Genomic DNA, 12,701 nt, shown 5'->3' with positions numbered 1-12,701 from the left:
CCTTCTGGTGATGTCCATGTGTAGAGTTATCTCTTGTGTTGTTGGAAGAAGGTGTGTGCTGTGACTAGCGTGTTCTCTTGACAAAACTCTGTTAGCCTTTGCCCTGCTTCATTCTGTACTCCAAGGTCAAACTTGCCTGTTACTCCAGGTTATCTCTTGACTTCCTACTTTTGCACTCCAGTCTCCTATGATGAAAAGGACATCTTTTATTTTTTTGGTGTTAGTTCTAAAAGCTCTTGTAGGTCATCATAGAACCGTTCAGCTTCACCTTCTTTGGGATTAGTGATTTGGGGGCATAGATTTGGATTACTATGAAATCTCAGTTGCCTCTTTACACCTAAATGTTAAATAGCCTGATGCAGCTTAGTGGCTGTCTGTTAGACCAAGCAAATATAGAATATTTACATCATTTCAGGAAGTTCTGTTGATCCCTTCTGTTGATCGTTTGACAACACTGTACTGAATTTTTCAGGTTGTTTCCTTTTCTCAGGTTCTTGGCATGCCATTTCTCCCTTTAGTTATCTGCTAATTCCTGCTCTTGTGGTCTTTGTTATGGGAGAGGGCTGCCCTTTTGGATTATGTAACTTTTGGCTATACAGCTGCTTAAAATGTTGGGAGACTTGTGTTGTCCTGCCTCTTGAACAGACATAAGCGTCTATGTTTCTTCTGGCTTCACTGGCTGATTTTTACAGGTGGCAGCACATCAGGAATCCTTACATGATCATCAGCTTCCATTCTGATTCTCAGACTCATGTTGCCCTGAAACCCCTTTTTTGTCTTTGTATAAGGACCCCCAACTCCCTAGTCACACCTAGGTCCCATTCCAACCTTCTGTCCCTATATTTCCAACTATTTTTGCCTCATCACTTCCCACTCTTCACACCTGCTGCTGCTAAGTCCCTTCAGTTGTGTCCGACTCTGTGCAACCCCATAGACGGCAGCCCACCAGGCTCCCCCGTCCCTGGGATTCTCCAGGCAAGAACACTGGAGTGGGTTGCCATTTCCTTCTCCAATGCAGGAAAGTGAAAAGTGAAAGTCAGTATTGAAAGTGAAGTCGCTCAGTCGTACCCGACTCTTAGCGACCCCATGGACTGCAGCCTACCAGGCTCCTCCATCCGTGGGATTTTCCAGGCAAGAGTACTGGAGTGGGGTGCCATTGCCTTCTCTGACTCTTCACACCTAGGCTGCCTTAATTCAAGCACTAACCAGTCTCACTTTTGGTTTTTTTCTTCTGGCTCCTGGAGATCATCCTTTCTGTCTTGCAAATTCAACTGTAACAGCAAGTTTGGGGATTATTTTTTACATTTTTCTCATTATGCAAATTATCACAATCTTAAGTTTACGGTAGGTTACCAGCTAGATAAATTTTTTGTATTCCTGCCACTTGAAAATTAGGTTAACCATCATTACTATTTTATTGTACATCTATGTACCTAGATTTTTTTAACATGTGTACAATGCTTGGAAAATACGTACATATGTGTGTATGTAGATATATACATACAGATATATATGTTTACTTGGGATAATAGGAATACTGTTTATAAGCTAAAACACTAGCAGCTTTTTGTGATAGTAAATACACATCTAAACCTTTTTTTTTTTCCTTGCACATGGAATTGCTTTCGTTTTATAAGCCTTGATTTGAGTTTGTATTTTTTTCTTGGTTTGGATTTAAATTTCTCTCCTAAGTGTATAAAGTATACTAATAAGATATGATGTTGCTTAGACATGTTCCCATTTTTATATACATAAATACCAGTTACTCATATACCTGAATTATGGTGGGAAATGGTAATGTGAGGATTCAAACATAGGCAGAGGGAAAAAGTTTTACTCTGTTAACCAAGCCTGTCTTTTGTAGGCTAATATCTGTATACCACCCCTTTGCAGCAGATATATTTACAACAAAAATTTATTAATACTGCAGATGTAAAGAACTGTAATTGTAAAGAAGGTCATACAGATCTTGTTGAATTCCTGATGGGAAATGCTGGTATGTTTCATTTAACTCTGCAGTAAAGAAACTTGGATTTTACTATGCAATGAAATTTTCCGCTTTAGTAATTATATATAGGGTTAGAAGACATATTATTAGTTAAAAGAAGATGTAAGCATCTATAGTGCCAAAGCTGGAGTTTACCTACTTAATCCTAACATAAGGTTAAACTTCAATTTGCTTTAATTTGACTCCCTTTGATATTACTGAAAAAACATGGAGATCATGGCAAAATATTTTATATTTTGAAACACCTCATACTTTGTAGAGTACTTTGATATTGTATTGAATTATTCAAGGGAAATATTATTCCCATCTTAGAGAAACTGATTTTCCCAAAGCCAAAGAGTTTTTAAGACCACACAGTTATATCAATAGTTATTTAAGCTAATAGCAGCAAGAAATGGTTCTGGGTTCTTACGAATCACTTGGGTACAGAGTTTGTTCTGCTTAAATCAGGCCCAGGCTGATGATCATACTAATTTTAAATAGCCCTAAATGAACTGAATTCATCTCACTGAAGCAGACATGCCTTTTTGCTTGTTTCAAGTTGAAGATAGAGGCTGTAAAAAGTACTAAGTATGAAGCAGTCATTTATCCTTAACTTTTCTGTGGTTTCTTAACAGACATTTGGAACAAAACAGGAGCTGTTAAGTTGGTCAGGTGGTCTCCTGACAATAGTGTTGTAATAGTGACCTGGGAATATGGAGGCCTTTCTTTATGGAGTGTATTTGGAGCCCAGCTGATTTGTACACTTGGAGGAGATTTTGCGTGAGTCATTAAAGAAATTTTGGACAAAATAACTCCATTTTCTCTGAGACAATACACACACACACATGCATGCACTTTGTCATACAGCTCACAGTTTGCCTTATTTGACACTTGCCCCAAAACAGTTTATAAGGTTCAGAATTAATTTATTCAGAATGTATCAATTCCTCGTACATCCATCCTCTTTCAGTTGATTGTTCATTCAATAAAAATGCATTTATTTATCGAACCCCTGTTGTATATGTGATAAATGTTTGACTCAAGGCTAAATCACACATGAATCTGTTCAAGTAGCTTATTATCTAATAAGAGCTGTAAACTATATATATAAGTAGCTAGTAGGAAGTAAAAAATTACATTATCTCATTGAGTTAGTATAGGTTCTCTGTGGGTTGACAGAAGTGGGTTAATTTCTCTGCCTGTTTCATATACTACGCTGAACTTTAGTTCTGACGTAATGAACACACCTGCCCAAACTGCATGACCCTGTCAAGAAATTATTTAGTACCTGGAAGACTGTATCTCAGTGACATACCTAGGTACATTGACCAGGAGTCTCATATTTCACACAGTATTGGGTATTTCTCTTTCAAAGGAAAAAAATCATTTAAAAAAAAATTAAAGCTAAATGTTGTATGCAATTAGAAGATTCTTTTAAATTTTCTGTTCTGTTTCAGCTATAGGTCAGATGGTACCAAAAAAGATCCCCTTAAAATCAACTCTATGGTAAGTTCTTTCTATAAAATATTGATACAATGTGAAAAACTTGTTTTTTTTCTTCCTGTTTTTCCCTCATACTGACCTAATAAAATTAAAAAAGCTCTTCTCCAAAATGAGAATAAAGTCTAGGGGGGTATTTTATTTATGCAGAATTGGAGCAGTGCTCTGTTGAGAATCTGCAAGAGGGTGTGAGCAACAAAAGTCACCTGAATCTTTTCAAGGTTCCCACTAGGGTAGCTTTTTGCATAATTTTTTTTTTTTGGTCACTCAGGGGCCAGTCTTACATTGCATATTTTCTTGGTCCCTTTCCTTATTTATTCAAAGGTTTGGTGACAAAGGAGTCCTAAGTTAAATTTAAGTGTAGATATTAACGTCTACACTAAAGCAGAAACTTTAACTGGTTAACGCCCAGATTATTTTATCTTGAACCTCCCTGCTTTTTGCCAGTCCCACCTACATATCCTTAGTGTCAAACCTCAGGGTTGCCAGATCCCAAGGGTGTCCTGTGTGATGCCCTGAGCGGATGAACCAGACCTGCGCCTGGGTTTGTTTTCCCTCAGCTAGTGGCCTAAGGAGCCTGAGATAATTGCCCTCCCATTATTATGTATTATTAGCTATTATTATTACCTATGCTGTTATCCGGGCTTCCCTGGTGGCTCAGATGGTAAAGAATCCGCCTACAAAGTGGGAGACCTGGGTTCTATCCATAGGTCAGGAAGATCCCTTAGAGGAAGGCATGGCAACCCACTCCAGTATTCTCGCCTGGAGAATTCCATAGACAGAAGAGCCTGGCTGGCTACAGTTCATAGAGTCACAAAAAGTCAGACACAACTAACCACACAGCACAGGAGGACATGCTATTATCTGAGTATGAGAAGTTGCAAGGTAAACGGAGTAATGATGCTGCTGATGCTGATAAGGCTCTGAGAACTCTGGAATAGTTGCACTTGTTCTCAAAAGGAAGTCCCACACTGACTTCTTCCACTCCAAAATCAGTTTATGCCCCAGGCACCTCATCATGTGTATGAGTCTTCACTTAAACCCCAAAAGAAAACTTGGACCTTCTTGGAGAAATATCATACGCCATCCCTTATATGAGAAATCTAAAAAGAAATGATACAAATGAACTTATTTACAAAATAAAAACAGACTTACAGACTTTGAGAAGAAACTTATGGTTGCCAGGAGGGAAGGATGGAGAGAAGGGATAGCTAGGGAGTTGGAGATCAACATGTACACACTGTTATATTTGATATGGATAACCAACAAAGTCCTAAGTCCTACTGTACAGCACTCTGCTCAATGTTATATGGCAGTCTAGATGGAAGGGGAATTTGAGAGAGAATGGATGCATGTATACGTGTGCCTGAGTCCTTTGATGTCCACCTGAAACTATCACAACACTGGTAATAAGCTATGCCTGCATGCTCAGAAAAGAAAAAAAAAAAAAAAAGCTCTTCTAGTCTCATGAGACTCTTCTTAAACAGTTCTTGCTTTAATAAAAGCGTTATCTTTAACAGTCTGTCTTTAACAGGCTATCTAATTTTCAGTGTTTGATTTTTATTTTGTTTTGATGTGTCCAATAAGCCCTGTCGTCTCTGTGAACACAGTGACTGTTCAGATCAGGCGTTTGTTTTTCCAAAACAACCTGCATTTCTTATGTGACTCAGCACCCACTTCCCATAGCCTCCTTTCTTTTAATGTGAAGTGTTCATTGGGTCTTTTTCCTGGAGGACATATTGAGCATATTTTAAACTTTTCCGTAGACTTAAAAGAATTGTAGTCCTTGTTGTAATAGTATTTTTACCATCAGTTTTCAACAGCTTCTGTAGAAAGCAGTGAGGTATAACTACCCTTGTCCTTACATAAAAACATTTTCTTACTATAGCCCTCTCCATACCATCTTTGTGAAATTAGTGGCTGTGAGGCTTAGGCTTATCACTACCTTTCTCTCCTGCTCCACAGAGGAAGGCATTTTCTGATCATGGGTTTCTCAAAGAATTTAAACCACCATGGTTGCCTTGAAACCATGGGCTTCCCAACCTTTCATCACCAAGGATCCCATTTGATGGCTCTACACACCTTCATACTTGTAATTTTCAAACACCGTTTCTGTGACTGCCAATCAGTACTTCTGAATGGTGTGCAACAACTGGTGTTACCAGCCTCACTAAGCTGATATTTTAATCACAAACTAAGAATCTTAGCATTTTAGTTAACTTGTACAACTGAAACTTCTCATGGGAAAGCAGAACTTCTGAAATTTTGCAACAGTTCATGGACCTCTCCTCCCCTCATTAGTATTTTCTTGGCCTTGCAGGTTAGCAATTAATACTCTTCCCATGATTTTTTTTTTTAAGTGATTTTAACAATCATGAAATCTAATTATAGAATATTAAAATTGACTGGGCCTGGTTAATTTCTTTGAGCTCTCTCATTTTATAAAGGAAGAAACTTAAACCCTGTGAAACCAAATAGTTTGGCCAAGGTAGTACAACAAAATGGTAGCCAAGCTGCAGTGGAAACCCTAGTCTCATAGTCGCCAGTCCATTGTTCTTTGTTCTGTACAAGATTGTATCTGTTTCGGTGCTTGTTTGTCAAGCTTCAGCTATGTAATGTGGATCTTGTCTTTCTGAGGAAGTTCTTTGTATTTGAGAGGCAGTTAAATTCATAGAGAAGTTGCAGATAGCAGTAGGCATTTCTTAGGATTTCAAGCTAGGATTAGGATGTAGTGTTTTCACTATTCTAGGTGGAGAGCAATGATGGTTTCTACTGGAGATCTAAGATGTAGTAGATGGAGGTATATGATTCTTGTCTGTGGTGTTTGTCATGGTATCTCCAGCCTTCAGAAGTAATTAATAATGCTTATTGTTGGTTATTTGAGAATTTAAATATTTAAAGCCAGGAAAAAATAACAAATTTTCTATTGCTTTGATTTCCCCCCTCTTCTTTTTCTCCCCGACCTCTTTCCCTAAGAGCTGGGGTGCTGAAGGCTATCACCTCTGGGTAATCAGTGGATTTGGTTCTCAAAATACTGAAAATGAGTCTGACTCCAAGAGTATAGTTAAACAGCCTGGTATTCTACTGTTTCAGTTTATCAAGAGTGCACTCACTGTAAACCCTTGTATGGTAAGTTTATTTAATTAAAACTCTGTTTGGTTTTGTTTTTAATGGCTTTGATGTAGAATATCAGACACAGATATGTCCTTATGACACAGATAATATTGCATGTACTCCTAAAATTGGCATATGATCTTCTTTTGTATATTTTCTATGATTATTAGGTTTCTTTTTAATTTATATTAAATAATACCGCCAAATTTTATTTCTGAGCAGGATTAGCTTTTGGAGGGGGTAGGCCGCAGGATCTTAGTTCCCTGACCAGGGGTCAGACCTGCGCCCTCTGCAGTAGATGCACTGAGTTGTAACCACTGGACCACCACGGAAGTCCCATGCTTTTTTTTTTTTTTTAAGTAGGATCATAAGCAACTTGAAAAAAACAGTGTTTACAGATTTACTTGAATAAAATTTAGTGTTAATAACATTTCCCAAAGTGTGTTCCACCAGGCACAATTTGTGAGAAATATAAATAGTAATTACATAGAATAAGAAAATGTTCTGTTGTCTTGTGTGAAATAAAGGAGTTAAAGCTGTAGAAATTTCTTTAGCATAGTAATCTAGTCTTTAATATGCTAATGTGCATCGTAAAAGTCCAGGAGTTGGTGTATAAAAAGCAATATTTCCCAAGCTTACTTACCTATGAATTTTTAAGGAAGACCTGCAAGAAAATAAGCCTTAGAATCCTACTTTGGGAAACACTGCCCCAAATTATAACATAAATTCATGTTTATCAGTCTGAAATAAGATATTAATACGCTATTTATACATAAGAATAGTATGTGTTACATGATAGAAATGCATATCTTAGTATCTGCCATCAATGGGTTTTTAAATATATGGTGCAACCAGTTTCTAATTAAAATTTACAACACACTGAGAAAGAATGAAAGTACTGTGGATCTCAGACCTTATTACTGTAGTTGAATAATAAGAAAAACAAGGGTAGAGGATTTCTTCCTCTGCTCCCTCATCCAAAATAATAATATAAAAGCACCCCAAGTTTTATGTCAAGATGATATTTGGACTACAATGGGAACATGAGGGGTCGGGATGCTGATCTATCTAATTTACAAAAAATAGTGAGTGAATAATCTGCCTGCATTTGAAAACACAGGCCTTTCACAGAAGTAGAAACTTTTTGTCTAAATGTCTTCAGAGCCTGGCACATCCTTTGGTACTAACCAAGCATTCACCAAGCAGTTATTGAATTGTTCTGAACCAGGCTGTAGGCTACTCTTCCTCCTCCCCATGATTTCAAAGATCCTCCAGAATCCAGTTATCCCTGTGTCTAATCCACTCCTTGCCATGTGGGCACATCGGTGAGCATGTACACAAAGTGACCAGACATCTTTTCTTATCATCGTTCATGAGATACTTTATATAAAACTACTTTGTAAACTGTAGACATTGAGTAGTTTTATTCAGTTTTCAGATGGAAAATCTCTCATAGCATTGCCATTTTGAAGTAGTTATGAAAGATACTTCTATAGCAGTTGTAACCCTGGGCATGGGCATGTTTTGGAATCTATATGATAAAACAAACTTTAATAAAGATTATTTTACACTGGGAAGAAATCCTTAAAATGTTGCCTGTTAGTCTTAAATGTAACAGGGTGAGCACTTTTTATGTAGTCTTGTCCTCTGTGAGGAAAATCAATGCTGAAATGTATGGTATATTCCCAGCAATAAAACTAAATTGACATTTTACTTACTTTCCCCCACCTTACTTGTTTTTATTTGCTTTCCTTCCCTCTGCTTCCTTTTCCCTCATCTAGAATAACCAAGAGCAAGTGTTGCTTCAGGGGGAGGATCGATTGTACTTGAACTGTGGAGAGGCCTCACAGAGCCAGAATCCCAGGAGTTCTTCAGCTCACTCTGATCACAGAACCCGTCGGGAAAAGAGCCCATTTGCAGGTGGTGGTTTAGAGTCTCAGAGTTTAAGCACTTTACTTGGTCATCGGCATTGGCATGTAGTACAGGTAAGTCTTCAGATGCTGTTGACTAGTGACTTAGTCCTTGCTAAGATAGCACCTAAAACAGATTTTTAAGTAATTCATTTGCTGAGGAACTTTCTAACCTTTTTTGACTGTCACGTCTCTCTTCTGCTTTTCTGTGCTCTTGTCCTCTTGTCTTCTCCTTTCTTTCCCCCAGTCCATTAGTAAGTGAATAGTTTGAAAAACTAGAAGTTTATGCTTTGCCCTTTTACTGTGCAGGACTGTCAGCCTTCTTTTGGTATAAATTTAGCTCTAGATTTGCAGAGGCAGAAGTGTGGTAATTTCATGAAAAGTGACACTGTCAATTAGTCCCCTGTCCAGATGATCTTGTAGTCCTAATGGGTACACATTGAGGTTAATTGCCTGACTTTGGACCCAAGTTGAAGACTTGTGATTAGTCTAGAACATTATTGTTAATAATTTTATTATTACTTGGTCTTGCTCCAGATTATTTACTCATTCTGATGTAACTTTCAAATTAGTGGTTTCTTTTAGTAATTCTGATAAATTGAAATTTAATATAGAAATTACTTCTGAGTTTTGAAAACAAAATTAATTTGGACAAGTTAGTAAACTGAAGTTGCTTGAAAGAAACTTTCATACATATTTGAGTCCTAAGTGTTTTCTTCCCAGTTTTGTCACCAAAATGTCTTAGATACATCAGAGTCTACTCTTGAGTTAGTTTCTTTTAGTCATTGTCTATTTTCACAATTCTTTGTCTTCTACATTCTATACTTTTACCTAGCTTACTTCACCACCCATGTTATTTTCAGTTGACTTTGAGTGAAGATAATGAGAGATAGAAGAATGGTCTCTGTGTGAAAAATTAAAGGAAGAATATCTCCTACATTGACATGTGGTATACACTAAAAGAAAATGTATTTAACTTACATTGATAAATTCATAAAATCAAACAATGTGCATACCATTTTATAATTAGTAACAGTTATTAAATAAAACTGCATCAGCTACTTCCTTGACTAAAATTTTCCACTGCTCCCTTCTCTCCTATAGCCATTTCTCTGCTATTTTCATTCCCCCATACTTTGAACTATTCATTCTACACTGACCTAGCATGAATGCCAGTTCTGCCTAGCCAGGTCTGTGTTGCCAGAGAGCCAAGTAGAGCAGAGGATCGAAGAAGGTAGGTCTGGAACTCAAAAATCCATCAGGCAATAACAAAAATGGAATTTCCTTCCAGCTCAAAAATTCAGTGATTCTGTGATTCATAGCCATCTATGAAGTATCCTGTGTTAGAAGCATATAACACTGCTTTTACAACTTCAGACAAATAGGTACTAGCAATATTCTTCTGTCATTCTGTTCTTTAGATATCTAAAGTACTCAGAAAGATAAACTTAACTCTAGCTTTACCTAATGGTTTCCATTTCCTTAAAGCTAATAAAAATAATGCTAGAGTTGTTGTATTCCCCCCAAATTAAGTTATAATGGACTCATAGAATTTTTAGAGCTGGAAGGACCTTAGCAATCATGTAGTCCAACTAGATTTTATACATGAGGAAATTGAAGCTCAGGGAAGTTAGGTGACTTGCCCAAGGTCACACAGCAGAATAGTGGCAGACTTGATCCTTACCATGATACAAATTAAGGGAATAATAGAACCTATCTTAAAACCTAGGTACTAAATGTTGAAGCATATGATATACTGCTGACTTAGATCTATTAATAAAACCTAGCATGTGCCTACTTGGCATTGTTTTTACTTTGAGTTGCCCTAAGCTTTGTTTGCTGGTAATCCAGCCACAAGAGTCAATGCAGTGTTTTGGTGGTGTGTGTTTGGTAGTGTGGTTTTACAGTGTCTATATAATGTTAATACTTTACCTTCCAGACATTTTAGCCTTTAGTAAGTATTCCCTGAAGAAACATGGGTGCCTGTTTAATTCCGCCTTCAGCACATACTCTTGTCCAGGAGAGTGCCTGCATCCTCCATCAAAGTGGCTTTGTTTGTGTGATTAGTACTTTGTATGCTTCTTGTACAGCTTAGAGTTCATCAGATGAGCTCAACTAATCCTGCTTGCTCTGTCTGTTCCCCATCTAGACTACTAGGTTTTTTGTTTGTTTGTTTAAGCTTTCTACCTTATACTCATTAGTTTCCTGGTCAGAAGATTCTATGTTAATTATGTTTTCTCCTTTAACAAAAATAACACAGATGCATACTTGTCAGAAGCAGGGTAATGTATCAGGCACTTTGTTAAGTCAACAAAGAGGATTGTAAAGGCTATTTAATTTATAAATGATTTGCTCTCATTCCTACAATGTGAATCAGATGTTCCGGGTATTTGGCACAGATCAGATCTCCTAGGATGATGGTTTTCACAATCTCACCAGATACAGACAGAAGTAAATCTGAGGAGGAGACAGGGTTTTAGCAGAATGACTTTAAAGGGAAAAAGGTAGATGTAGGTTCTACAAGAGATGGAAAAATCCTAAGATGTTAAGAGTAGAGATTCTGTAGCTTAGCACTGGGTTTCCCAGTAGTGTGACATGACTTTTTATGCACTGAGTATGCAGTCCTGACCTGAGTTTCTTCATCATCCATTAGCCACCTCTTTTCTTAGTTTTGCCATTTTCTCTTCTCAGTATTAGGGGTGGAACTCAAAAGTTCAGGTAATATGTAGATCTCCTAGGGAAAATAAAAGTTTTTGTTCTTATAGCATCTTTAAGACATAAAACTGTATAAATAAAGCTTCAGTGTAAGTTTTGAAAGCAAACCATTTACCATTTGTGGCATCTCATACACTTTTGGAGGATAGAAGAATAAATTGTTTTTTCTTAGAGATATTCATCAGAATGTGATCAAATGATAAGATTTAACCGTGGTTCCTATGATTGGAAACTCTTCGTGTTGGAATCCATTTTGGCTGTGAGATTTCACTTCCCACTTTACACACTCACACATTTCATAAATACTAAGAAATACCAAGGTTTGGGGGAAGTAGGGGCATTTTTGGTTTTTTGATTGCTTGTTTTTTTCAGTGTCTTGGGTGCTAGCTCAGTTATACTCCAGGAACATCCTTCTTCAAGTGACTATTTTTATTTTCTTCATTCAAAAAAAGAATTTCACTTATATCCCCCTACAAAACTACTTTCAGATTTTACTTTGCCACCTGATCGTTACCTCAGATTACCATTATTCTGCACTAATTTCACCCATCATAATGAATTTTACTAGTTGGCCTGAATGGTACAGCATATCTGTTAAGATACAAGTTAAGCATTCTTCAAGTATATCTGTCACTTAATTCTCTAAGGTAGGCATCCACACATAAGCAGTTCTGGGGTTAAGAACTTCCTAATGTACTAAAAGCTATTAATTTATTTAGATTTTAGGTTGACTAACTGGATAATAAGTGAAGTCTAACAAAAATAGTTTTATGAATAAATTTTATCAAGATTAATACAGATGTTTTCAGCAGGTTTTCTGGAGGTTTTTTTTTTTTTTGCTTGACTTTGGTTTCATCTTCACATTACACAAAGAAGCTTATTGGATTTGATTGCATTTACTTGGCTTTTTCATTTGGCTCTCCTTTTTTAAATATGTAATAATTTTTCTTTGAGTAAAAGGAAAATAAATGAATTGAAGGTTCAGTAGTTATTCCAGGAACAGAAGATTTTTCCTTTGTTCTGTTAATTTTCACCCTTCATTCACCATGTGCTCATGAAACTATTTAATCAGCAGACTAAGAGAGAGGTCACAGTCTCAATAAAGCTAGACTTGGCTTAATTTGCATTGATATCTCACAGAGGATTTTTTAAGTTTAAAATTCTCATTAGAGTAATAAAATGATACCATGTACAAAAATGAGACAGACAGCATGGAAAGATACATCTATTGCTGATGTTGCAGATGAAGAGTTCATATCTGTAATATATTAAAAGTCTTGCAGGTGAATAAATAGCCGTGACTTATGCACACTTTTATGTGTACATGGCTGTTTAGAGACAGAATAAAAACTAATCAGTTGTTTCCCCTGAGCAGTGATGTAAGAGAAGAATTTCAGTTTGTACTTTGTGTACTTTTATATTGTTTAAAATTTATAAGTGTGCATTGCTTTTTTAATCAGAAAAATATAAAA

General features: G+C 36.7%; 1 protein-coding gene across 12 annotated transcripts in view; it reads left to right on the top strand.

The window, feature by feature from the left end:
• RIC1 (RIC1 partner of RAB6A GEF complex) overlaps positions 1-12,701 on the top strand; it is a 146,050-nt gene that overhangs the window by 106,283 nt on the left and 27,066 nt on the right. For 6 of the 12 annotated variants that reach the window (XM_086415197.1, XM_086415194.1, XM_086415195.1 and 3 more), the window contains 5 exons: positions 1,931-1,996; positions 2,626-2,770; positions 3,448-3,496; positions 6,467-6,619; positions 8,386-8,589. In XM_086415197.1, coding sequence (XP_086271323.1) covers positions 1,931-1,996; positions 2,626-2,770; positions 3,448-3,496; positions 6,467-6,619; positions 8,386-8,589 — 617 coding nt within the window. The remainder of the gene's footprint in view (positions 1-1,930; positions 1,997-2,625; positions 2,771-3,447; positions 3,497-6,466; positions 6,620-8,385; positions 8,590-12,701) is intronic. The other 6 variants (XM_086415199.1, XM_086415198.1, XM_086415201.1 and 3 more) reach the window with 2 other exon arrangements.

The sequence above is a fragment of the Bos grunniens genome, chromosome 8 (genome assembly GCF_055505025.1).
Source record: "Bos grunniens cultivar Pamir isolate PY7600 chromosome 8, Bosgru_T2T1.0, whole genome shotgun sequence".
NCBI lineage: Eukaryota > Metazoa > Chordata > Mammalia > Artiodactyla > Bovidae > Bos > Bos grunniens.
The sequence above is the reverse complement of the archived record's forward strand: the minus strand, read 5'-3'. Positions and strand labels throughout refer to the sequence as shown.